General features: G+C 37.3%; 1 protein-coding gene and 1 non-coding gene across 2 annotated transcripts in view; one reads left to right on the top strand and one right to left on the bottom strand.

Moving 5' to 3' along the window:
• Positions 1–59: 59 nt before the first annotated feature.
• On the bottom strand, positions 60–954 carry LOC102661784 (uncharacterized). The gene is made up of 3 exons (XR_005890948.1): positions 898–954; positions 598–660; positions 60–159 (listed from the first exon to the last, which is right to left on the bottom strand). It is a non-coding gene; the product is annotated as an uncharacterized protein (transcript).
• A 7,266-nt stretch (positions 955–8,220) lies between these two features.
• The window catches only part of LOC102661601 (7-deoxyloganetic acid glucosyltransferase), a 25,241-nt gene continuing 6,785 nt past the window's right edge, over positions 8,221–26,676 (top strand). Inside the window, exon 1 of the mRNA XM_014774600.3 lies at positions 8,221–8,989. Coding sequence (XP_014630086.2) covers positions 8,467–8,989 — 523 coding nt within the window. The 5' untranslated portion in view covers positions 8,221–8,466. The remainder of the gene's footprint in view (positions 8,990–26,676) is intronic.

Genomic DNA, 26,676 nt, shown 5'->3' with positions numbered 1-26,676 from the left:
GTTCAAACTTAAATTCTAAGTGCTTCTAGAAAATTATTATAAAAAAATTGTGGATAGTGCACCATACTTGCGGCTTCCACCAGTCAGAAGACCACTTGGCTGAAATATATCTCCTTCAAGAGTGACACTTGTTGTGTGAATCTCCCGATTAAATGCCACCTATTAGACATCCAACAAAAATGCAAGACAATTTGAGCAAGATGATCATGTGCTAGAATAGACAAGTATGATTGTAAGAACCAAAAAATAGATGAAGTATCACATAGTGAAAACAAACAGGACTCAACTACTTAAATAGAGACATTGTGCACCAGAGTTTAAAAGCATTTCTATTTAACATTACGTAAATGTACAGTAAGAAAATTATAGTATGTTAAAAAAAACATTAAGAGCTGAGCATACAGTAGCCAAATACTTATAGAAAAGACCATCAAGCTCCTAAGTTATGAATTATTAGTAAAGAAATGCATATGAAAATCACAATGCAGATCTAAAATACAAAATGTGGATGACATAATATCAGTTGAGGATTTATCCCACATTATAAAATTAATGTTTCATGTAAATAAACAGGAAAAAAAGGGCATCACTCATTACCTCCTTTGCAGCATCAACAGTTTTGCAGACAAAGGTTGAACCAAATACATATTCCATTGCACTCTAGGAACAAATATAAAATTTAGTTAGAAGAGAGTGTAGTCTAAAGTAAAATGAAACCTAAAATCTGAGAACCAAAATTTCCAGAGAGCTGGTCAAGACAAATAGACAGCAAGATAAAATGCAAACCAAAACTGGAGAAGAATATTAGAACTTTCAATTGGTTTGGAAAATGCTTTCAGTACCCATGCATAAAATACCATTGCATTATTATAAAAATTGAAATTCAAAAAGGCACACCTGCAATTCTTCTTCATAACCAACCAAAGAAAGAGCTATTTCAGCATTCCCCTTGCCTACCTGAAATAAAAGTAACAAAAATCTTAGCTGCTAGTGATAGCAAAAAATAAGTAGATAAGTATATTAAAAAAAACGTTGCAGAGACCAACCAATCTAACAACAGCTTGTTGAACTCTGGAGGAAACATTATAGGATTGTATCTTGTTCAGAGGTATAATTGTCACTCTTCTTCTAAGATTGCCATTCTGTAGTAGTTGTTTTCCAGTATTTTCTGTGTCAACAACATTATACAACTTTCCAGCAGCTGTAACCTGAAAATGGAAATATTCCGGGGCTTAACATAAGAACTTTCATTTATAAATTCAGGTACAAGTTATCATGTTGTCCAACCTCTAGGGCAGTCATTGAGGACCTATCGTTTACTTTGATGAGTTTTGCAACAACACCTTTCACCTTTGACCTATCAAAATTCTTAAAAGGATCATGGTATGTAAATTCAACATTTGCCAGGTTTGCTGAAAGATTGCGTATTCCATCCTTCAACTTTTGCATACAGTCCATCTCAGCCATACGCTCCTAGAAGTTATTTTACAAGAGAATTTATTTAAAAGACTTATAAACCTTTTTACATTGGAAAGAAACTAGCAGAAGAGAAAGCAATCAAACCTTTTGTAAATCTTCCATCTCACCCTCTTTATAAGAAAGAGACTCCAACTCCATTCTAACATTCTCAACATCTTTTTGTCTAGTGTTGAGCTCATTTTTTACAGCAATAACTTCTTCACGTTTTGACCTTAATTGATTTGTTTTCTCCTTCAGTTCCTTTTCACAATGGCTAATTTTGGCTTTCAGCTATTTCAATTATGTTTCAGTACTCCCAACTGCTACCTTTGCATCCCTTAGTTGATCCTCTATGCATTTCTCCTCATTACCACTGCTCTTGCCAGCTAAAACACCCTGTCAAAATTTTTTAGCAACATGATAAAATAAACACCTCAATTTTTGACAGAATTATATATATATATATATATATATATATATATATATATATAATTTCTGTACTTTATATGGCATTGCAAAGAAGCCAGGTGAATCTCAGTTTGCTTTGAGAACTCAGTGACACTAAATTAGCATACACAAAACAGCATAAGGTGGAAGTAGTCCCCAAAAGGCATGCTACTGCTATATACTCTATGAATCTTACCTTTATCATCAACAACCTCAATGTGATAATGGATATAAGATGGTAGACTTACATGGTTCACCATTTGATACTTTTTTTAGGAACTGCTGGACCTGGAAATTCCAAGGATTAAAATGCACAATTCCATGAATGATCTAAGTGTGTCACCACATTAATAAAATAAAAGTTACAATTATAGAGTACAGAAGTTCAAAAGAATTAACAAATATTTTGTACCCCCCATCACAATCAAGTCTTCAGAACAAAAACACAAGTTCTAAAGTTAAACCAGTAACTATATTTGGAACTGGGATGCATGAGCAAGATTCAAATGTTTAGGTGCCTGACTGCTTGCACATACTCTTGAAGAAGACAGTAAACTTTATAGTTGTCCAAAGTCAAACCTATAAAAATGTATTGGATTGTGACAGAGAAAATGACTGAGAGGTTTCCAATAATAAATACCCAATATAAGTAAACTAATGAAAATGCAATCTTACAACTGAGAGAATGACAATCACCATCCCAGATGCCTAGAGTTTTGAATTTTCAACACATCTATTCTCTCATGCTTCCTTTCCTTAAAATTTATTAAATGAACATAGGAAATGCTAAAGAGCAAGCAAAGCCTAAATTTTGAAATGAAAGGAAATTTCTTGACTTCAAACTAAAGCAGAAAACTGAAACCGTTTGACGAAACTAACCTCTTTATTTGACGAAACCATTTTGGGTTGCTGCTGGTCCTCCGAAGTACACACAATAAGCTCGATCGACCTGTATCACAAGAACTTTACATGACTCTGTAATTTAGTTTTTGCAAATATAATTAACATCCAATTAGTCTTTAATAATTAAATGCTCGATAATTAATTTCTTATTGTCAAATTACATTGATCATTTTGGTTATTTTGATGTAAAAACGAATCATCTGAGATCCAAATATTAAAGCTAAGTAATAATCTTAAGGAAAATTTTCAAGAAAAATGAGGTTAAAGTCATAATCTTAAGGAAATTTTCAAGTAAAATGAGGTTAAAGAAAATTAATCTTACAACACATTGTGACAAATCAAGATTCAAATTCTTGTTAGGAGTGATATCCGTATTTAGTATTTTGTCATGTCTTAAAGGAGTGAGTGACACTGAATTGAACGATAATACTTATGGAAAATCAAATAAAAGAAATACAGCACACACTGTAGACATAGTTAATTGTCATCTTCTCACTGAGGAAACAACTTTTCATGCCTTGATGTTATACATGTCTCACTTGATTGTGATACATCTTACCTTAATGGATACCACTTCTGTAGTTGGCTTTTTCATCCTGTTCATTTTGGTAATCTTTTATTGACAAAAATTAACGGAAAATGAAAATTTACTTTGTGCAAAGGCAATATTCCTTTGGATCACATACACTAGGTCACGTGGAGAGAGCTAATTGGATTTTCTTGAGGACTCGGGCAATTCTTAAACCAAAAAAGGAAATTGTTTCTTTCATTTCAAATGCTCCAAACATTGGGCAATCATAAATAACACCTAACAGAGTGAACTTTATGCACAAGATTCCCATAGAAACATTCCTAAATGGCCATCTACAGAAACGATCCTCTCCAGCAAAATCACATTCCGATTACAATCAAACGATTGACAGTAAAAAAAATAGTAAGAAATGCTATTTGATCAGCTAAGAGTGAAAAAAGAAGGTTATTACCTCCAGAAGAAGTGATGAGAGTGAGATAACTCTGTTGGAGTTCAGACATGGAGGAGCGAGCATCTTTCCGAAGCAAGCAACGCTTAATCCGCTTGTAGCCTTCTTACACGCTTCGAATTTCATCCTTGTTCCACCACTTCGCGAGAATATCCTCCTTAGACAGCGGGGGAGTGGACGGCGTAGGTAGGGTTTGCGGAGAGGGAGGGGTTGCTTCGGATTCCGGCGGCGAAGACGGTGGCGGTTCTGGTAAAGGCTCGTAGAGCTTTCGCTTCTTCAAAGGTTGTTCCACTAAAGTCATGGAGAGAGTGGCATCGATTTAAGGTGGCCTAGAAGCCTCTGCGGGTTTGGTTGGAAGGTGGACGCGTCTTCTCGTCTTCTCAAGAGCCTAGGAAGATGAGACATTGAGAATAGGAGAGAGACATGAGGAGACTGCACCAGCGAAGCGAGGAGAGGAAGAGTCAAATTTTAAATTACCTAGAGTTAAAGTCGGTTTCGCACAAAACCGCCTTTGTTTTATATTATTTAAAGACGGGTTCCCAAAAATCGCCTTTAAAATATTATTGGTATTTACAAAAATACCATCGCCCCCAAATCAAAGCGGTTTTCTACCACCGATTTTGAATTCACGTTGTGGAATGCGCTATTTGTAGTAGTGCTTATTCTAAATTTTACATAAATTTAAAATATCTATAAAAAAAATGTGCTATACGTGTAGAGATTAAATTAAAAAGGCAGTACACGTATAAAAATTAAGTTAATCTTATTTTTAGTTGAACCAATAAAAAGTGGTCAAATTTATTTTAAATTCACGTAAATATATCTAATTTTTAGTTCCTGTAATATTTGTAAGTATAATTTTTATGTATTTCAATAGTCACACGATCAATTAATGAAAATTAACATTATTGATAAAAAAAAAAATTGCAGACAGAGTAGAGTAGAGGAGGGTTAAAAACGTTTCTTTCTTCAGTAGGCACATGATTAAAAAACAAACCATAAGAATGCATTTAACTTTCTTAGTTAATTTCCATGCTTGCATTATTAGGTAATAGGTATTTTCCCAACTTTGAGGATTAAAAATTGAAGATAACTAACCTCAAAATTTGGAGCAGCTACCGAATCTTCTTCCTCTGGAAAAAAAAAAATACCTGCTCATATTTTACTGTCAGTGAATGAATGGAAACCAAATACTCAAATTTCACTAGCTGGTCCCAGAAAGAATCAGCAAATACTTCAATAATTCCTAGCAAAACTCACTTGAAGCAAAATAAAGGAACCCACTTGAAGCAAAACTTCTGAAAATTCCTAGCACTATCAAAATCAACGGATGAGAACTCACTACATTAATTCTCGGTATTAACATATTCCAAAAATCCAATTAACTTAACCTCAAAGCTTCAATGTTCTTTTTTTTTTTTTTTCCGTTCAAGAAAGATAATCTTTACTCATATGCACTCTAAATTACACTATATATGTTATCAACATATAAAGCTTGGATTGCAATAAAATTAACAATTAGTAATATTTAAGCTAACATATTGAATCCCCGTATCATTGAGAATGCCAATTCCAGCGGATGCAAAATTGGCACCAATTAAAAGCTCTCATACTGATCAAGTCATTAATAAAGAAGAAAAACATATCATTTTGTGTCAGCTAATTATGTTGCTTGAGAAAATGAGTTTGACTTATTAGAATGTTTTAGCTAGACATGACCATTCTTATTTATATCATGCAAATAAAGCTTAAGGTAAAGGCACTACCTTCTTATAAAAAATTCTAAATGTCCATGAGACTGCTGTACAGGTCCTATGAGAAAAAAAATCAATATAATAATGAGTAAAGGGATATATTTTTAAATGAATTGTTTAGGGAAGAGTTTTTATTTTGACAGAGACGGTCCTATAATTCAATTAATATGTGTCATGTGAATCTTACCAATGCCCTGTATTCGTATGTTGTATGTGTTGAAAAGTTACAATAATTTAAACATATAAATTTCACACATCAATTAATTTAAAAATATAAATTTTATGTCATTTTATTATTAACTTTTCTTCTATTTTAACTCAAACGATCGGATCCTAAGTATCCTACATATTTGGTACTTAGCATGTATTCGCATTTGGCACTTAGCACCTATCAATTTCACACATCAATTAATTTAAAAATATGAAATTCATCTCATTTTATTATTAACTTTTCTTCTCTATTTCAACTCAAACAAACGGATCTAAGTAATCAAATCAAATATCATATTTCCAATACCTAAATTAAAATGATTCAAATTGTGAGAACATGCCCTGAAGAAATTCTGAATCCTGAACCTGAATTAATGCACTAAATGAAAAAAAAAAAAAAGTTGCTTATCAACTCATCTTAATTGATATATATTGTCACTTACTTGGCCGTGCAAGCAAGGAGTAGGTTATTTCATGTGTCCCGGTCCTGGGACAAACTACTACTCCCTGCTTCCCTTCCACTTTATGTGCATGGTAAGTGAACCTCTTGGCCACTTTATTTTTTCATAAAAATAGATATTAAAAAATAAACAGATTACCATAAATATTAGAGACGCAAAAATGAAATTAAAAAATGCAAATAAACACGTGCTGAGAAAAAAAATCTAACAAACTACAACTAATAGTTTAATATATAAAAACAGAAATTATAGTAAAATATTAAATTTAACTCTTACCCAAACCAGAAATAGACAAATATTGAGAAAAAAAATAAATTATTAAACTAAAAATAACACAGGAAAAAAATCTTACATATAAACATTCATCAAACACAAAATAAATTATTTAATAAATTAATATACACGTCAATACATAATAACACTATGATAATAATATATTATAGTAATATAAAATTTAATTCTTTAAATTTATTTTATATATTTTTTGTATTTTATATAATTAGTGTTAAAAATTTATGGTATTTTGATTTGAATCAATTTTGATGCAAAAATATTACGCTGTAACAAAATAAGAATGCAAACAAATAGACACAACAACGCTTATGTTTCTGTTAATATATTATAATACATATTTTTATAAATATATTATTATGTTATACGAAAGGCCATATGTGCAGAACAAACAAAAATTATGAAAGAGCAAGTACTAGTGTTGAAATGAGTTGATTTGACTGAAAGTCGGTTTAGCTCAACTCTTGTTAATATTTACTTTTTGAAGTTTGACTTGAATTCAACATTAGCTTGAACTTGACTTAATTTAAATTCAGAAATAACTTAATTAAGTTATTTCTTTCGATCACACCAATCAATTTTTAAAATTTTAAATTCTTTATATTTCAAATTTTTAATTTATTAATATATTTTAGATAAAAAGATTGTTTAATTTAAAAAAAAAAAAAAAACTGAACTTATTCTATTAACTTTATAAGACCACAAGATATGAAAAAAAAAAAAACATTGATTACAACCAAAGTTCATAGAAATAACAACTATCCCACATATATAGAATAATAGAAAACTAAAAAATGAAGTCATTCATGAATTTAAGGAATTAAACTATACGCAGTTCAAGTTGGACTCATCTATTTAAGCAATTTAATTTTTAGATCAAATTTAACTCATTTGATTAATGAATTAAATTTAACCAGTTGATTATCAAGTCAAGTTTTTAATTATTTTTTAATTGATTCATTCCTAAATACGATTATCAAATGAAAGTAGCGGTTAGGAGAGAAATTGATAATGAGTATAAAAGTGGGAGGTGAAAGAGTACTGTACCAGGGAAAGGTAAAAAGAAAAAAATGAGTATTTAGAAGGATATATTTGTCTTTTAATAGTTTGTGCTTGGGACAACTTTTTGTCCAATAATTTCTTGTGTAACTTGTGTTTTTTTGTTATCCATCTCTTTTCATTTGTCCTGTCCCTTGATCACTAATTAAATCAAACATGGACGGTTAAATTTATGGTGTTTGCGATTTCTGCTGCAAACCTGCAGATTCTGCACTGCACTGCTCCTAGGCTGCTGCACTGCTCTGACGAGACATGACATAGCAGGCTCAAATCGCCAATTAGCCTGGCGCTTCCAGTGTGGCAAGCGGAAATCGCCAATGAGCCTGGCGCGTCCCCCAACCCTTGCCACGTGTCGATCATGCACGAAGTCGTCACTCCAACTGGCGCGTTGCATGCCACGTGTCCACTTCTACCCTAAATCGCCACTCCCACTTGCGACTTGCATGCTAGGTACGTGCAAAAACAGCATCCTTGGAAAAATATTTAAAAACGACACCATTTCGAGAAATAGTTTGTAAATGAGTCTCAAACTGGAAAATTTGCCCGTCCAATTCCATATCTTTCCAATCAAACCAACCTGTAATAACAAATTAAAGCAAAAACAATCAAGTCAAACGACAAGGACAAAGACAAACAAAAAAGCAATTCCAAATGTCTCACGCAACCATTTAAGTATAAAACGAGCCTCACCCAACTTTAAAATCAAAAAAAGATTTTTAGGGCCAACTACTACATCATTGACCAATATTAAAAAAAAAAAGACTTTCCAATTAAATTGAGGTCGACACTAAACTCTATTAATTCAATGTCCCGTGGTTGAAACTTGAAACAAGCGGATTGATAACAAATTGCAATCTCATTGCCAATTTTGTAACCAAAAAAATGAAATCTCACTAATTAAAGATGGAGCACTCAAATGCACCTCACATATTGGTTTTACCTTTTCCAGCAGAAGGCCACATCAAACCTATGTTTAACCTAGCCAAACTTCTTTCCCTTAAAGGACACAAAATCACCTTTGTCAACACACATCACAACCACAATCGTCTCATCCAATTTACAGACTTACCCTCATTCCACACCCAATTCCCCGGTTTCCACTTTGCGTCCATCACCGATGGCGTGCCCGACAACCTTCCTCAGAACGAGTTCGAACACATGATCTCTCCGACCAGCAGGTCCGAGGTTGCCGGAGAGTTCCGAGGTTTATTGTCGAGGCTTGTTGTCGAGAAACCTCGTCAGTGGGACCCACCTCCTTCTTGTGTAATAATAGCTGATGGGTTGATGTCAACGGTTTCTATGGACGTTGCTAAAGAGTTCGGGGTTCCGCTGATCGCTTTTAGAACCTACAGTGCCACGGCCACGTGGGTCTCAATTCACGTTAGCAAAATTGTTCAGGAGGGAGTCATGGATCTGCAAAATCCGGGTTAGTAAATGAGTTTGATAAGTTATAATTAAAGCCAAATTTGACAAGTTTAAGTCAATTCCTATATATACTTAATTAAACAACAGTTAATACAATCAATAATTTCTTGTATCTCGTATCTCTTAACTAAATGATACAAAGTTCAAATCCTAATTAATTTTTAGTATGAAATAAATTATTAGAAGAAAAATATTTACTTGTGTACATTCATCATGAATCTCCCAGGAAAATTAATTATCACTTTTTAGAGAAAAAAAAAACTTATATATGCTTGCTTGTTTAATGACAAAGGTGTTGGTTATTTTTTCTAAAAAGAGATGGTACTTTTTTAACAAAAGTTAATAGCATTTTGTTTGATTTTTTTTATGTTCTTTTGATTAAAATTGAAGTTTTATTATGTTAATTTTCATAACAAAAAATTATGTTAAAAATAAATATAATCTATATATGGAAGTCAGACTATATGATTCTAATATAAAATAATACTAAAGCATCTATATGCAGTTTAATTTGATTTTTTTTCTTATACTTTTTGTTCTCTCTTTCAATATATATGTTCTTTTTATCATTTTTTTTTGTTAGTATTTAGTATTTCACAATTATTTTAATAAACGTATTCAAATTTCTTTTAATTACTTTTTTTCAAAGTATTGACGGAGTACAATTTACTTTTAGTCATACTCAGTATTAATTTAATTATTTAATAATTATCTTTTTATGACTATGAATAGAATATCAATTTGATTGTGTTAGCTTAATTCCATGAAAGTTGTAATTAATTTTTAATTTGTTTGGTCAAGAACTCGCGTACACTTCTATAGTGAAGCGAAAGTTCAAGAAAAGTATAAATCTTGTAAGTTTCTTGCATATTTTAATTTATATTAATTTACAAGAGTGGAATAAGAACATTACAAGCATTTAATCATAAATTATATTAAGTCAATTTTAGTATATATATATATATATTAGGTTGAAATTGGGGGGAAAATTTATAGGTTGAAATTTAATGAAATCTGGGGATAATTAGCAGAAGCTTTCTTCAATTCTTGATGATTAGTTTTGTTAACACATTACTCAGATTAAGCTTAGAAGTTTGACGATTACATCATGGACTTAAAATGCAGAAGATATGGATAAAGTGCTCAGGAGCATCCCAGGATTGGAGAATCTATTGAGAGAATGTGATCTTCCATCTATTTTAAAATTGAAGCCTGGAAGTCTTTACATTGATTTCTACATCAAATAAACCTTGACCATGACTCAAGCTTCTGGTCTTATAGTTGTTAGCCCATATTTTTGATGAGCTAAAAATATGCTCTAAATACGCATTAGATGTCGACTTGAATTTTGAAGCGTATTAAAAAGCAAGAATCTTGTCAGATTCTGTTGAATCGAAAAGAAAGAAGAGTCTATTGAAAAGGATTCACAGGTTCAAGGAAGTATTTACAAAATACAAGGCTAAGACAAGAAAGAGGGCTTCGAACCATTGGGCGAATCGAGCTGGCGTATGGTCGAATCGAAGTCAAGGCAACAAGATTTCTGGACTTAGCGCAATTTCTGACAAAACTTCACAAAATTAGTTCGACTTCGAGCGATATGGATAACCGTTCTAAGGAGCAGTTATGTGCATGCAAGGTGTACGTAGCAGGACACTTGGCATTAGGATAGTGTTTCGACCGTTAGGGCAGTTTATTTTCGAATGTCTATATATAGCAGTTTTTTAGTCAGATTTAGGGGTCGCAAATCATTTCTACAAATCCTTATATACTCAAAGTACCCAGCGCAGAGAGAAACGAGTACGCAAGGAGAATGTATGATTGTGAACCATTTTAAGTTTCTGTAAACTTTACATTTCAAGTGCAATGCAATTTACGTTTCACTTTATAATTCCTGTCTTTTAAATGGTTCATTCGATCGAATGAACTCGCTGATCTTTAAATTCTGCAATTTACCTTTCCCTTGTCAATTTACTTCCAGCATTTCGTTTCTGTCAAAGAATTTTACTTTCTGCAAATCTCAAACCAGTGAATGTTTGTTGCAACGATGAACATTAAAGGCTTTACAGTTAATGCAAACACACAAATGGCATGCTCCTGAGATTCACTAGTTGATCTCGCAAGCAATTAACTCAGACTAGCGATTGTTTACCAAACTTCAGCGTAAACAAATTGGCACGCCCAGTGGGACCAGTCAATTGTGTGTTTCTGCTTTAAATTATTATTAGAGTTTTATTCAGTGCTGTTGGTTTATTGCACTCTTAATTGTTTTGATCTTGTATGCATTTAAGAAGTGGGAAATCTGTTCCACACTTAACGGAATTTAAAACTCGTACAAGGATGGCTAGACCACCCCCAAATAATCAAAACAATGACCTTCCAAATATGGAGGGGCAACCAACGCAAACATCTATCAGTAATGCCAATATAAATTCTGGCATAGGAGCAATTCCTGACCAAACTGTTGGCACGATAAGTTCAACCGCTTCGACGGTTATGAATCAGACAGGGGTAACTTCTCCCATGACCAACATGACGTTGGCAAGTTCGACCACGTCAGCGTCTGCTTTTGCCCCATGGAATAACCCCAGTTTAGGGAATCCCAGTGGAAGTCCCTTTCGACCGCTTCAAAACCCTCTATATGGCATGCCTACATCTTTGATGGCAGGGCTGCAAAACTCTCAACCAAATGTAGAGAATCTTAATATGTTCTCTCCATCAGGGTCTGTAGCGGGCAATCAAGGTAGGGTAATTCCTCAAAATTTAACCAATACATCCGTTTTGTCACTCAGACAACAAATGGATGAAAGTAACCATGATATGGTTAACATGTTAACACAACAAATAGGAACTGTTATTAACCCCTTAATTCAAAATACAAATGACAGTTACCAAATGTTAACAAATCAAATAAGTCGAATTGCTGACTTTTTTGGGGCACCACCCATACAGCAACCACCAATTCGACAGATCCAAATACAGGCGCCTGTCCAAGAGATACAGATGCCTAACAACCCAGGGATGCAAATGGCTCAAGCACCACAACCAGTGGCACGCATAGAGCCACCAGCCCAACAGGTCGAACCAAACCCTGGTATAGTATTGGTAAATAGAAACCAAAATGCTGATGAAGTAATAGGGAATGTTCAACAAAACCGTTTCGATAGGCAGAATAACCTGGCCCAAATGGTCGAAACAATTCTAGTACAGAATGGTTTGAACTTGGGCTTACACAGGCCCAATTTTGTGTCTCCATTATCTGAGTATGTGTTACAGACAGAATTACCAAGGGGTGTGAAAATCCCTAAGTTTACTAAGTTTGCAGGAGAGACAAATGAGTCCACTGTCGAACACGTTGCTAGATATTTGGTCGAGGCAGGGGACTTGGCTAATAATGAAAATTTAAGAATGAAATATTTCCCTAATTCCTTAACTAAAAATGCTTTTACATGGTTTACAACCCTTCCTCCTCATTCCATACATAATTAGAACCAATTGGAAAGGATTTTCCATGAGCAATTCTATATGGGACAGTCTAAGATAAGCCTTAAAGAATTAGCCAGCGTTCGACGTAAGGCACCTGAATCAATTGATGATTATTTGAACAGATTCAGACTCTTAAAGGCAAGGTGTTTCACCCAAGTCCCTGAACATGAATTAGTCGAAATGGCTGCTGGTGGCCTAGACTATTCGATTAGAAAGAAATTAGATACCCAGTATTTAAGGGATATGGCTCAATTGGCTGATAGAGTTCGACAACTCGAACGATTGAAGGCTGAAAAGGCTAGAAATTCTAAGTTCCACAAGAAGGAAAAGGTTGCATATGTTGAAACCAATGACAGTGACCAGGAGTTCGATATTATTTATGAAGATATCGAGGACAATGAGGTTGATTTAGCAGAATTAAAACCTGGACCTCCTTATGTTTGTAAACTCCTTAGACCTTCCAATGGAAAAAACCCTGTTGAACCTAAAAATGATAAATTTGTGTCTAAAACTTATACATTTGACATAACTAAATGTGATGAAATATTTGATTTATTAGTCACAGATGGCCAAATTGTTGTTCCTAAGGGCTTGAAAGTACCCCCAATCGAACAACAGAAGAAAAGGGGTTATTGTAAATTTCATAATTTCCTTGGCCATAAAACCTCACGTTGTGTTCTTTTCAGGGATTTGGTTCAAAAGGCTCTCAACGAAGGGAGGCTCAAATTTGGTGAGAAACCAAAGGTTGCCCAGGCAAATGCTGAAACATCCAAAGCTGCTGAAACTCTCTATGCAGAACCCCAAGAAATAATGATGGTCGAAACAATGGAGTTGTCTCAGGTGCAAGTTCAGGGCATATCTGAAGAGGATTACAACGAACAAATGAAGGTTGTGTATCCTCAGGCTGAGGAGGATCTAATTGATTTCTTGAACAGATGCAAACTCGAAAGCAAGAGTGTGATGCTCTGCCCTCGCTGCAGTGCAATATGTGATAGGGAGGCTACTGAGGGCCTCAAAAAATACCAAGTTATTAACAAGGGGGCAGAGCAGAACCAACGTTTCGATAAAGGCAAAAGGGTTATGGTGCAGTCGAACAGTAATCAGAAGTCTGGTCGAAGGAATACTTTCGCTCCTCCTGGTTCAGTTCCGGTCGAAAAATGGATGCACCAGGGACTCATAAGGTTCAACAAAGGGGCCATGGAAGTAGGTGGTTCGAGTGGAACGAAGCAAATTGGCCCACAGGAGGCTAATAGGTACTCTTATAGGAACAATTACAAAGGAAAGAATCCTATGACGAGGACCCAATGGCGCAGGTTCCAGCGTCAGAGGAAATTGGCACAACAGAATCTGCAAACGGGCCAATATAAAGAAGTGTCTAGGAGGCCAGTAAAAGAGAGACTCCTGCCTCCAGTGGATGAAGATAAGATGGAGGATGAGGATCTACTGGATTCTGAACCAGACTTTGATGTCATCTGTGTGGTATCTATCTTGCCATCTGAATATGATATCCAGTCTGAGGTTACTGAGATCGAAGGTGAGTTCGATCATTTTGATATGGCTGACCCAAAGCCAGTGTGCTACTATGTTATGAACAATGGCTGTGTGGAAGAACAATTAGCTTATTTCGAAAAGCCAGATTTTCGGATGAAAAGTCATCTCAAACCTCTTTTCATCAGGGCAAAAGTTGAGAATGTTGGAATCAACAAAGTGCTCATAGATGGAGGAGCGGCTGTCAACTTAATGCCTCGATCTATGCTCTACAAGATCGGGAAACATGACACTGATCTATCTGCCCACAACATTGTGCTCTCTAATTATGAGGGCAAAACTGGCTATTCTTTGGGAGCCATTCAAGTAGATGTTGCTGTAGGCAGTATAGTTCGACCAACTCTATTCCTGGTGATACAGTCTAAGGCTAATTTTAACTTGCTATTAGGAAGGGAATGGATCCATGGAGTTGGGGCTGTGCCATCTACTCTCCACCAGAAACTCATTATTTGGAGGGAGGATGGGATTGTTGAAAATATAGAGGCAGATCAAAGTTTCTATAAGTCAGAGGTTGATAATGTTACTCCACAAACCTTTGACAAAAATTTGGCTAACATAGCACCTTGTGGTGACAAGGAGACTGCTTTCGAGCCAAGTGACAAGGTTATCCACTCTGTCAAACTCCATCCTACCCATGGGTTTATATGGGAGAGGGAGGAAATTGATGCTGTTTCCTCTGAAGATGGAGTCATTCCACCAACTGGGTGGAATATATATGAAGATTAATATGCTTGAGGCCACTGCATGGGCCAGAATTACGGCTTATATGGCCGAAAATAGACTAAATACGGCCCTTGAGGCTGAATCCCAACAAAATATGGCAGTTGAAGCCAAGATCGAAGATCATGAAAACAAAGAAACAAAGGATCGAAGACTGGACTGCATTTATGATGATGAGCCACTGGGTTTTGAAAAAAATCCCATAAGTGAGGCGCCAAAGATGCAGGCTCAAGATCCTTTGGAGGAGATTGACATTGGAGATGGCTCGATAAAAAGGCCAACCTATATCAGTGCCAATATCACCTCAAGTCTAAAAGAAAAGCTGGTGCCTCTTCTTAGAGAATTTAAAGACTGTTTTGCTTGGGATTACTACGAAATGCCTGGGTTAAGCAGAGAAATGGTCGAAATGAAATTACCTATTAAGGAGGGAAAAAGACCAGTAAAACAACTACCAAGAAGATTCGCACCAGAAATCATGTCCAAGATTAAGGAAGAGATCGAAAGGCTGCTGAGGAGTAAATTCATCAGATCTGCCAGGTATGTCGAATGGTTAGCAAATATAGTCCCTGTCATTAAAAAGAATGGAACTCTTAGAGTATGCATAGATTTTAGGGATTTAAATAATGCTACACCTAAAGATGAATATGCTATGCCAGTAGCAGAAATGTTGGTAGATTCAGCAACTGGTTTCGAATTTTTAAGCATGTTAGATGGTTATTCTGGTTATAACCAAATATTTATTGCTGAAAGTGATGTGTCAAAAACAGCATTTCGATGCCCTGGTGCTTTAGGCACTTATGAATGGGTAGTTATGCCCTTTGGGTTGAAAAATGCTGGGGCTACTTATCAAAGGGCCATGAATTCCATGTTTCATGATTTTATTGACACATTTATGCAAGTTTATATTGATGATATAATCATCAAATCTTCCTCGGAAGATAGCCATTTGGATTACCTTAGGCAATCTTTCGAACGAATGAGGAAACATGGATTAAAAATGAATCCATTAAAGTGTGCTTTTTGTGTGCATGCAGGAGATTTCCTTGGTTTTGTGGTGCATAAAAAAGGCATTGAGATAAATCAAAATAAGACAAAGGCTATTCTTGAGACGAAGCCTCCTTCGACCAAAAAACAGCTTCAGTCTTTGCTAGGAAAAATCAACTTCTTGAGGCGATTCATCTCGAATCTAAGTGGCAAAGCTCAAACTTTTTCGCCATTACTTCGACTCAAGAAAGATGAACCATTCAAATGGAATGAAGAGCATCAAAAGGCTTTCGATGAAATTAAAGAATATCTGATCAAGCCTCCTGTGTTAATGCCTCCTAGTCGAAACAAGACTATGAAGTTGTATATTGCTGCGTCTGACAAGACCATTGGTAGCATGTTGGCTCAGGAAGATGATGATGGCGTAGAGCATGCAATTTATTATCTTAGTCGTGTACTAAATGATGCAGAAACTAGATATACTGCCATAGAAAAACTTTGTCTTTGTTTGTATTTCTCTTGTGCAAAACTTAAGCAATATATAAAGCCTGTTGATGTTTATGTATATTCTCATTATGATATTATTAAGCACATGTTGTCAAAACCTATTTTACACAGTAGAATTGGAAAATGGGCTTTAGCATTAACAGAATATTCTTTAACGTACAAGCCTTTGAAATCTGTTAAGGGTCAAATTGTGGCTGATTTTATTGTAGATCACTCAGTGATCGAAATGCCGCAAGACTATGTCGATACAGAGCCTTGGATTTTGTATTTCGATGGTTCGAAACACAAACATGGAACTGGAATTGGAGTTTTAATAATATCCCCCAATAAAGTTCCAACTAAATTCAAATATAAAATCAAAGGGCTTTGTTCTAATAATGAGGCTGAGTATGAGGCTCTAATTACAGGCCTTGAAATTTTAATTAGCCTGGGGGCAAGAAATGTTAACATAAGGGGTGATTCAGAATTAGTGTTGAGGCAATTAACACAAGAATACAAATGTGTTAATGAACACTTAGCAAAATATTTTGTTATAGCAAGTTCTCTTCTGAATCATTTCGATTACATTAACATTGAGCATATACCTCGACAAGAAAACCAAGAAGCAAATGATTTAGCCCAAATAGCTTCAGGGTACAAAATGTCGAAGGAAAAGTTAACTCAGTTGATCGAAATAAAAGATAAACTGGTGTTACCAGAGCCATTAAGCACTAAATTGCCAATGCCAAAACTTGTGGGGGCAAGTACACCACAAAATAATGAAGATGAAAGCATGGATGATCTCCAGGAAAAAATTCAAATTTTGGCCATTGACAATATGTTAGATAATGATTGGAGAAAGTCCATTGTTGAATATTTGGAAAATCCAATAGGCAATGTGGCTCGAAAGGTCAAATATAGGGCTTTAAATTACGTGGTTATGGGAAATGATTTGTTTAAAAAGACTGCAGAAGGAGTGTTGCTAAAATGTCTAAGTGAATCAGAAGCATACTTGGCAGTTTCCAATGTTCACAGTGGGGCCTGTGGATCACATCAAGCAGGCCATAAAATGAAATGGCTTTTATTTCGACAAGGTTTGTATTGGCCTTCGATGTTAAAAGACTGCATAGAATTTGCTAAAGGTTGTCAGGAATGCCAAAAGCATGCAGGGATACAGCATGTACCTGCTAGTGAGTTACACTCCATAATCAAACCTTGGCCTTTCAGAGGATGGGCTTTGGACCTAATTGGTGAAATCAAGCCTGCTTCTTCTAAGAACCAGCGTTATATCATAGTTGGTGTCGATTACTTTACAAAATGGATCGAAGCAGTCCCTTTGCCAAATGTTGATCAGGAAGCAGTAATTAGTTTCATTCAAAATCATATTATTTATAGGTATGGTATTCCCGAAACAATTACCACTGATCAAGGTTCAGTTTTTACTGGAAGAAAAATGCAAGAATTTGCCCAAGAAACTGGCTTTCGATTATTAACCTCAACACCATATTACGCGCAAGCAAATGGTCAGGTCGAAGCAGCCAATAAGGTTGTAATTAACTTGATTAAAAAACACATTGCCCAAAAGCCAAGAAATTGGAATAAAACGTTAGATCAAGTTCTATGGGCATGTAGAAATTCTCCTAAGGAATCAACTAATACTACCCCATTTCGACTGACTTATGGGCATGATGCTGTACTTCCGGTCGAAATACATTTGCAATCAGCCAGGGTACAAAAACAAATGGACATTCCAATCGACCATTATTGGAAAATGATGTCAGATGAATTGGTTGATTTAGATGAGGAGAGATTAAGAGCATTAGAAGTTTTGACTTGTTAGTGCTTAGCTTTACTGAGTTTTAAAAGATTGGCTAAAATTTTGTTAAAACATAAGCACTTAGACAATGAAGGAAAGCTGGAGTTGCTGCACATGATGTCTAACATTATGTCAAGGAATCAGATCGGGCTGCACAATGCACAAGGCAAGATAAAATGTCAAATGAAGAATTGAAGCTGCAGGATCCACGATGTCGGATACAATGTCCAGGACATCCTGCCCGAAAATACTGGACACATAAATCTGTTATACCTTTAACAGATTAATGTGCAGTCAGCAACAGATTAGGCGATCTATCTTTAGGAACGAATTAAAAGATAATTAAAGTTCGAATTACAAACTTGAATAGTTCGTTCAGGGATTAAAGATTAAAGATAAAAACTAAAAGATCAAACTTTATCTTTTAGATCTTTAAGTGCAGATTTTTCAGGAGAATGATAGATCTTATCCAGCGCAAGTTGTTGCAGCCCAGATACGTACACTGCTATATAAACATGAAGGCTGCACGGGTTTTGTACCAAGTCCGAGATTGAAGAGTTATTTTGTGAGTTTTGGGACTTGAGTGTTTTGTGAGCCACCTTGATGTTACCCTAACATCAAGTGTTGGACCTGAGTGTGTAGAGTTGATCTCTATTGTTCAGAGAGCAATCTCTGGTGTGTCTTTGATTTGTTTGTAAACACGGGTGAGTGATTGAGAGGGAGTGAGAGGGGTTCTCATATCTAAGAGTGGCTCTTAGGTAGAAGTTGCATGGGTAGTGATTAGGTGAGAAGGTTGTATACAGTGGCTGTTAGATCTTCGAACTAATACTATTCTAGTGGATTTCCTCCCTGGCTTGGTAGCCCCCAGATGTAGGTGACGTTGCACCGAACTGGGTTAACAATTCTCTTGTGTTATTTACTTGTTTAATCTGTTCATACTGTCATATATAATCTGCATGTTCTGAAGCGGGATGTCGTGACATCCTGTACGACATCTGTCCTCAGTATCAGAATTTCAATTGGTATCAGAGCGGGCACTCTAAATCACTGAGTGAGATCTAGGGAGATAAATTCTGATGAACATGGAGAAAGAAGGAGGACCAGTGAACAGACCACCAATTCTGGATGGAACCAACTATGAATACTGGAAAGCAAGGATGGTGGCCTTCCTCAAATCACTGGATAGCAGAACCTGGAAAGCTGTCATCAAAGGCTGGGAACATCCCAAGATGCTGGACACAGAAGGAAAGCCCACTGATGAATTGAAGCCAGAAGAAGACTGGACAAAAGAAGAAGACGAATTGGCACTTGGAAACTCCAAAGCCTTGAATGCCCTATTCAATGGAGTTGACAAGAATATCTTCAGATTGATCAACACATGCACAGTTGCCAAGGATGCATGGGAGATTCTGAAAATCACTCATGAAGGAACCTCCAAAGTGAAGATGTCCAGACTGCAACTATTGGCTACAAAATTCGAAAATCTGAAGATGAAGGAGGAAGAATGCATTCATGACTTCCACATGAACATTCTTGAAATTGCCAATGCTTGCACTGCCTTGGGAGAAAGGATGACAGATGAAAAGCTAGTGAGAAAGATCCTCAGATCTTTGCCTAAGAGATTTGACATGAAAGTCACTGCAATAGAGGAGGCCCAAGACATTTGCAACATGAGAGTAGATGAACTCATTGGTTCCCTTCAAACCTTTGAGCTGGGACTCTCGGATAGGACTGAAAAGAAGAGCAAGAGCCTGGCGTTCGTGTCCAATGATGAAGGAGAAGAAGATGAGTATGACCTGGATACTGATGAAGGTCTGACTAACGCAGTTGTGCTCCTTGGAAAACAGTTCAACAAAGTGCTGAAAAGAATGGACAGGAGGCAGAAACCACATGTCCGGAACATCCCTTTCGACATCAGGAAAGGTAGTGAACACCAGAAGATGTCAGATGAAAAGCCCAGCAAAGGAATTCAATGCCATGGGTGTGAAGGCTACGGACACATCAAAGCTGAATGTCCCACCCATCTCAAGAAGCAGAGGAAAGGACTTTCTGTATGTTGGTCTGATGATACAGAGAGTGAACAAGAAAGTGATTCTGGCAGAGATGTGAATGCACTCATTGGGATATTTGAATCTGATGAAGATTTAAGTGATATTGATGTTGAAATCACTTTTGATGAGCTTGCTATATCCTATAGAGAACTATGCATCAAAAGTGAGAAGATTCTTCAGCAAGAAGCACAACTGAAGAAGATCATTGCAAATCTGGAGGCTGAGAAGGAGGCACATGAAGAGGAAATCTCTGAGCTTAAAGGAGAAATTGGTTTTCTGAACTCTAAACTGGAAAACATGACAAAATCAATAAAGATGCTGAATAAAGGCTCAGATATGCTTGATGAGGTGCTACAGCTTGGAAAGAATGTTGGAAACCAGAGAGGACTTGGATTTAATCATAAATCTGCTGGCAGATCAACCATGACAGAATTTGTTCCTGCCAAAAACAGCACTGGAGCCTCGATGTCACAACATCGGTCTCGACATCATGGAACGCAGCAGAAAAAGAGCAACAGAAAGAAGTGGAGGTGTCACTACTGTGGCAAGTATGGTCACATAAGGCCTTTTTGTTATCATCTACATGGCCATCCACGTCATGGAACTCAAAATAGCAGCAGCGGAAGAAAGATGGTGTGGGTTCCAAAACACAAGATTGTTAGTCTTGTTGTTCATACTTCACTTAGAGCATCAGCTAAGGAAGATTGGTACCTAGATAGCGGCTGTTCCAGACACATGACAGGAGTTAAAGAATTCCTGGTGAACATTGAACCTTGCTCCACTAGCTATGTGACATTTGGAGATGGCTCTAAAGGAAAGATCACTGGAATGGGAAAGCTAGTCCATGATGGACTTCCTAGTCTGAACAAAGTACTGCTGGTGAAGGGACTGACCGCAAACTTGATCAGCATCAGTCAGTTGTGTGATGAAGGATTCAATGTAAACTTCACAAAGTCAGAATGCTTGGTGACAAATGAGAAGAATGAAGTTCTAATCAAGGGCAGCAGATCAAAGGACAACTGCTACCTATGGACACCTCAAGAAACCAGTTACTCCTCCACATGTCCATCCTCCAAAGAAGATGAAGTCAAAATATGGCATCAAAGATTTGGACATCTGCACTTAAGAGGCATGAAGAATATCATTGACAAAGGTGCTGTTAGAGGCATTCCCAATCTGAAAATAGAAGAAGGCAGAATCTGTGGTGAATGTCAGATTGGAAAGCAAGTCAAGATGTCCCCACCAGAAGCTTCAACATCAGACCACTTTCCAGGGGTGGCTGGAACTACTTCACATGGACTTTGATGGGGCCTATGCAAGTTGAAAGCTTTGGAGGAAAGAGGTATGCCTATGATGTTGTGGATGATTTCTCCAGATTTACTGGGTCAACTTTATCAGAGAGAAATCAGACACCTTTGAAGTATTCAAAGAGTTGAGTCTAAGACTTCAAAGAGAAAAAGACTGTGTCATCAAGAGAATTAGGAGTGACCATGGCAGAGAGTTTGAAAACAGCAAGTTTACTGAATTCTGCACATCTGAAGGCATCACTCATGAGTTCTCTGCAGCCATCACACCACAACAAAATGGCACAGTTGAAAGGAAAAACAGGACTTTGCAAGAAGCTGCTAGGGTCATGCTTCATGCCAAAGAACTTCCCTATAATCTCTGGGCTGAAGCCATGAACACAGCATGCTATATCCACAACAGAGTCACACTTAGAAGAGGGACTCCAACCACACTGTATGAAATCTGGAAAGGGAGGAAGCCAACTGTCAAGCACTTCCACATCTTTGGAAGTCCATGTTACATTTTGGCAGATAGAGAGCAAAGGAGAAAGATGGATCCCAAGAGTGATGCAGGAATATTCTTGGGATACTCTACAAACAGCAGAGCATATAGAGTATTCAATTCCAGAACCAGAACTGTGATGGAATCCATCAATGTGGTTGTTGATGATCTAACTCCAGCAAGAAAGAAGGATGTCGAAGACGATGTCAGAACATCGGGAGACAATGTAGCAGATACAGCTAAAAGTTCAGAAAATGCAGAAAATGCAGAAAACTCTGATTCTGCTACAGATGAACCAAACATCAATCAACCTGACAAGAGTCCTTCCATTAGAATCCAGAAGATGCACCCCAAGGAGCTGATTATAGGAGATCCAAACAGAGGAGTCACTACAAGATCAAGGGAGTTTGAGATTGTCTCCAATTCATGCTTTGTCTCCAAAACTGAGCCAAAGAATGTGAAAGAGGCACTGACTGATGAGTTCTGGATCAATGCTATGCAAGAAGAATTGGAGCAATTCAAAAGGAACGAAGTTTGGGAGCTAGTTCCTAGACCCGAGGGAACTAATGTGATTGGCACCAAGTGGATCTTCAAGAACAAAACCAATGAAGAAGGTGTTATAACCAGAAACAAGGCCAGACTTGTTGCTCAAGGCTACACTCAGATTGAAGGTGTAGACTTTGATGAAACTTTCGCCCCTGTTGCTAGACTTGAGTCCATCAGATTGTTACTTGGTGTAGCTTGCATCCTCAAATTCAAGCTGTACCAGATGGATGTGAAGAGCGCGTTTCTGAATGGATACCTGAATGAAGAAGTCTATGTGGAGCAGCCAAAGGGATTTGTAGATCCAACTCATCCAGATCATGTATACAGGCTCAAGAAGGCTCTCTATGGATTGAAGCAAGCTCCAAGAGCTTGGTATGAAAGGCTAACAGAGTTCCTTACTCAGCAAGGGTATAGGAAGGGAGGAATTGACAAGACTCTCTTTGTCAAACAAGATGCTGAAAACTTGATGATAGCACAGATATATGTTGATGACATTGTGTTTGGAGGGATGTCGAATGAGATGCTTCGACATTTTGTCCAACAGATGCAATCTGAATTTGAGATGAGTCTTGTTGGAGAGCTGACTTATTTTCTGGGACTCCAAGTGAAGCAGATGGAAGACTCCATATTCCTCTCACAAAGCAAGTATGCAAAGAACATTGTCAAGAAATTTGGGATGGAAAATGCCAGCCATAAAAGAACACCTGCACCTACTCACTTGAAGCTGTCAAAGGATGAAGCTGGCACCAGTGTTGATCAAAGTCTGTACAGAAGCAGGATTGGGAGCTTACTATATTTAACAGCAAGCAGACCTGACATCACCTTTGCAGTAGGTGTTTGTGCAAGATATCAAGCCAATCCCAAGATAAGTCACTTGAATCAAGTAAAGAGAATTCTGAAATATGTAAATGGCACCAGTGACTATGGGATTATGTACTGTCATTGTTCAGATTCAATGCTGGTTGGATATTGTGATGCTGATTGGGCTGGAAGTGCAGATGACAGAAAAAGCACTTCTGGTGGATGTTTCTATTTGGGAAACAATCTTATTTCATGGTTCAGCAAGAAGCAGAACTGTGTGTCCCTATCTACTGCAGAAGCAGAGTATATTGCAGCAGGAAGCAGCTGTTCACAACTAGTTTGGATGAAGCAGATGCTGAAGGAGTACAATGTCGAACAAGATGTCATGACATTGTACTGTGACAACATGAGTGCTATTAATATTTCTAAAAATCCTGTTCAACACAGCAGAACCAAGCACATTGACATTAGGCATCACTATATCAGAGATCTTGTTGATGATAAAGTTATCACACTGGAGCATGTTGCCACTGAGGAACAAGTAGCAGATATTTTCACAAAGGCATTGGATGCAAATCAGTTTGAAAAACTGAGGGGCAAGCTGGGCATTTGTCTGCTAGAGGAGTTATAGCAGTTACTTCTATCTGAACGTGCTCAAACTTCTCACTCAACATTAATAGCACGTTCACTACTGTACCAAAACAAATTCAACCTCCGTTTCACATGTTCTCCTACATTTCTCATTCAAACTTACATTTTCGTAGCAATCTCGTTTTCAACAGCATTCCCCAACACTTCTCAGATATTCACGAAACCACTCCCAAAGCTCTGCTTCTCCATGGCTACCTCACCAAAAGAAACCTCATCCCCTGTTTCACCCTCTGTACCATCATCTCCATCATCCTCCAAAACTCCATCAAACCAGGAACAACCTGCATTCAATATCCAACCCATACAAATGATTCCTGGTCCAGGCCCTGTTCCTGAGAAACTGGTCCCTAAAAGACAACAGAGAGTGAAGATTTCTGAAAACCCTAGCTTTGCAACAAGCCCTAGGGAAGAAGACACTGAGATGGATAAGAAGATCCGCAGTCTTGTGAATAGCATTTTGAAAAATGCTTCTGTCCCTGATGCTGATAAAGATGTCCCAACATCTTCCACCCCAAATGCTGAAGTCCCCTCTTCATCCAGTGAAGAGAAATCAACAGAGGAAGAGGATCAAGCCACAGAGGAGACCCCTGCACCAAGGGCACCAGACCCTGCTCCAGGTGACCTCATTGACCTAGAAGAAGTAGAATCTGATGAGGAACCCATTGCCAAAAAGTTGGCACCTGGCATTGCAGAAAGATTACAAAGCAGAAAGGGAAAAACCCCCATTACTAGGTCTGGACGAATCAAAACTACTGCACAGAAGAAGAGCACACCAATCACTCCTACCACATCCAGATGGAGCAAAGTTGCAATCCCTTCCAAGAAAAGGAAAGAAATTTCCTCATCTGATTTTGATGATGATGTCGAACTAGATGTTCCCGACATCAAGAGAGCCAAGAAATCAGGGAAAAAGGTGCCTGGAAATGTCCCTGATGCCCCATTGGACAACATTTCATTCCACTCCATTGGCAATGTTGAAAGGTGGAAATTTGTATATCAACGCAGACTTGCTTTAGAAAGAGAACTGGGAAGAGATGCCTTGGATTGCAAGGAGATCATGGACCTCATCAAGGCTGCTGGACTGCTGAAAACTGTCACCAAGTTGGGAGATTGTTATGAAAGTCTAGTCAGGGAATTCATTGTCAACATTCCCTCTGACATAACAAACAGAAAGAGTGATGAGTATCAGAAAGTGTTTGTCAGAGGAAAATGTATTAGATTCTCCCCTACTGTAATCAACAAATACCTGGGCAAACCAACTGAAGGAGTGGTGGATATTGCTGTTTCTGAGCATCAAATTGCCAAGGAAATCACTGCCAAGCAAGTCCAGCATTGGCCAAAGAAAGGGAAGCTTTCTGCAGGGAAGCTAAGTGTGAAGTATGCAATCCTGCATAGGATTGGCACTGCCAACTGGGTACCCACCAATCATACTTCCACTGTTGCCACAGGTTTGGGTAAATTTCTGTATGCTGTTGGAACCGAGTCCAAATTTAATTTTGGAAACTATATTTTTGATCAAACTATTAAGCATTCAGAATCTTTTGCTGTCAAATTACCCATTGCCTTCCCAACTGTATTGTGTGGCATTATGTTGAGTCAACATCCCAATATCTTAAACAACATTGACTCTGTGAAGAAGAGAGAATCTCCTCTATCCCTGCATTACAAACTGTTTGAGGGGACACATGTCCCAGACATTGTCTCGACATCAGGGAAAGCTGCTGCTTCAGGTGCTGTGTCCAAGGATGATTTGATTGCTGAACTCAAGGACACATGCAAGGTGCTGGAGGCAACCATCAAAGCCAACACAGAGAAGAAAATGGAGCTGGAACGCCTGATCAAAAGACTCTCAGACAATGGCATTGATGATGGAGAAGCAGCTGAGGAAGAAGAAGATGCAGCAGAGGATACAGAATCAGATGATGATGATTCTGATGCCACCCCATGACCATCAGACCTTTATTTTTTTACTATTACTAGCTATTGGGGCATGTCCCTTTGAACAATGGATTGCTATTGGTCTGTAATATTTGCACCTTAATTTCATGCATTCTACTTTTGCCAAATTCTGTCTAAAAAGGGGGAGTAGTAGGATAGGATATTATGCATGTAGATTATGCAGTAGATTATGCATGTAGGATATTATGCATGATTTATGATTTTGAGGGGGAGTAGTATTTATACTGCTGCTGCTGATGATGATTGATGTAAGCTACTGAAACTAGTAGCTGATAGAAGATGCTGCAGAAAGAGCATGGAGACAGGGGGAGCAGAAAGCTGATGTCACGTGAGATGTCTTGACATCCTAGAAAAGACTTGTAGATTTGCAACTTGCAGAATTTTGCTGTCACCACTACAGAGACTGCTGTGCTTGATTACTCTGATAATGAAAGTTGCTGATCCCACTTGCATGACTGCTCGTACCTGCTCAGGAAGTGTCTAAGTATGTTTTAGACAAAATTTGCCAAAGGGGGAGATTGTTAGTGCTTAGCTTTACTGAGTTTTAAAAGATTGGCTAAAATTTTGTTAAAACATAAGCACTTAGACAATGAAGGAAAGCTGGAGTTGCTGCACATGATGTCTAACATTATGTCAAGGAATCAGATCGGGCTGCACAATGCACAAGGCAAGATAAAATGTCAAATGAAGAATTGAAGCTGCAGGATCCACGATGTCGGATACAATGTCCAGGACATCCTGCCCGAAAATACTGGACACATAAATCTGTTATACCTTTAACAGATTAATGTGCAGTCAGCAACAGATTAGGCGATCTATCTTTAGGAACGAATTAAAAGATAATTAAAGTTCGAA

The sequence above is a fragment of the Glycine max genome, chromosome 3 (assembly GCF_000004515.6).
Source record: "Glycine max cultivar Williams 82 chromosome 3, Glycine_max_v4.0, whole genome shotgun sequence".
In the NCBI taxonomy this organism is placed as follows: domain Eukaryota; kingdom Viridiplantae; phylum Streptophyta; class Magnoliopsida; order Fabales; family Fabaceae; genus Glycine; species Glycine max.
Note: the sequence above shows the minus strand (reverse complement) of the source record. Positions and strands in the feature narration are given on the sequence as shown.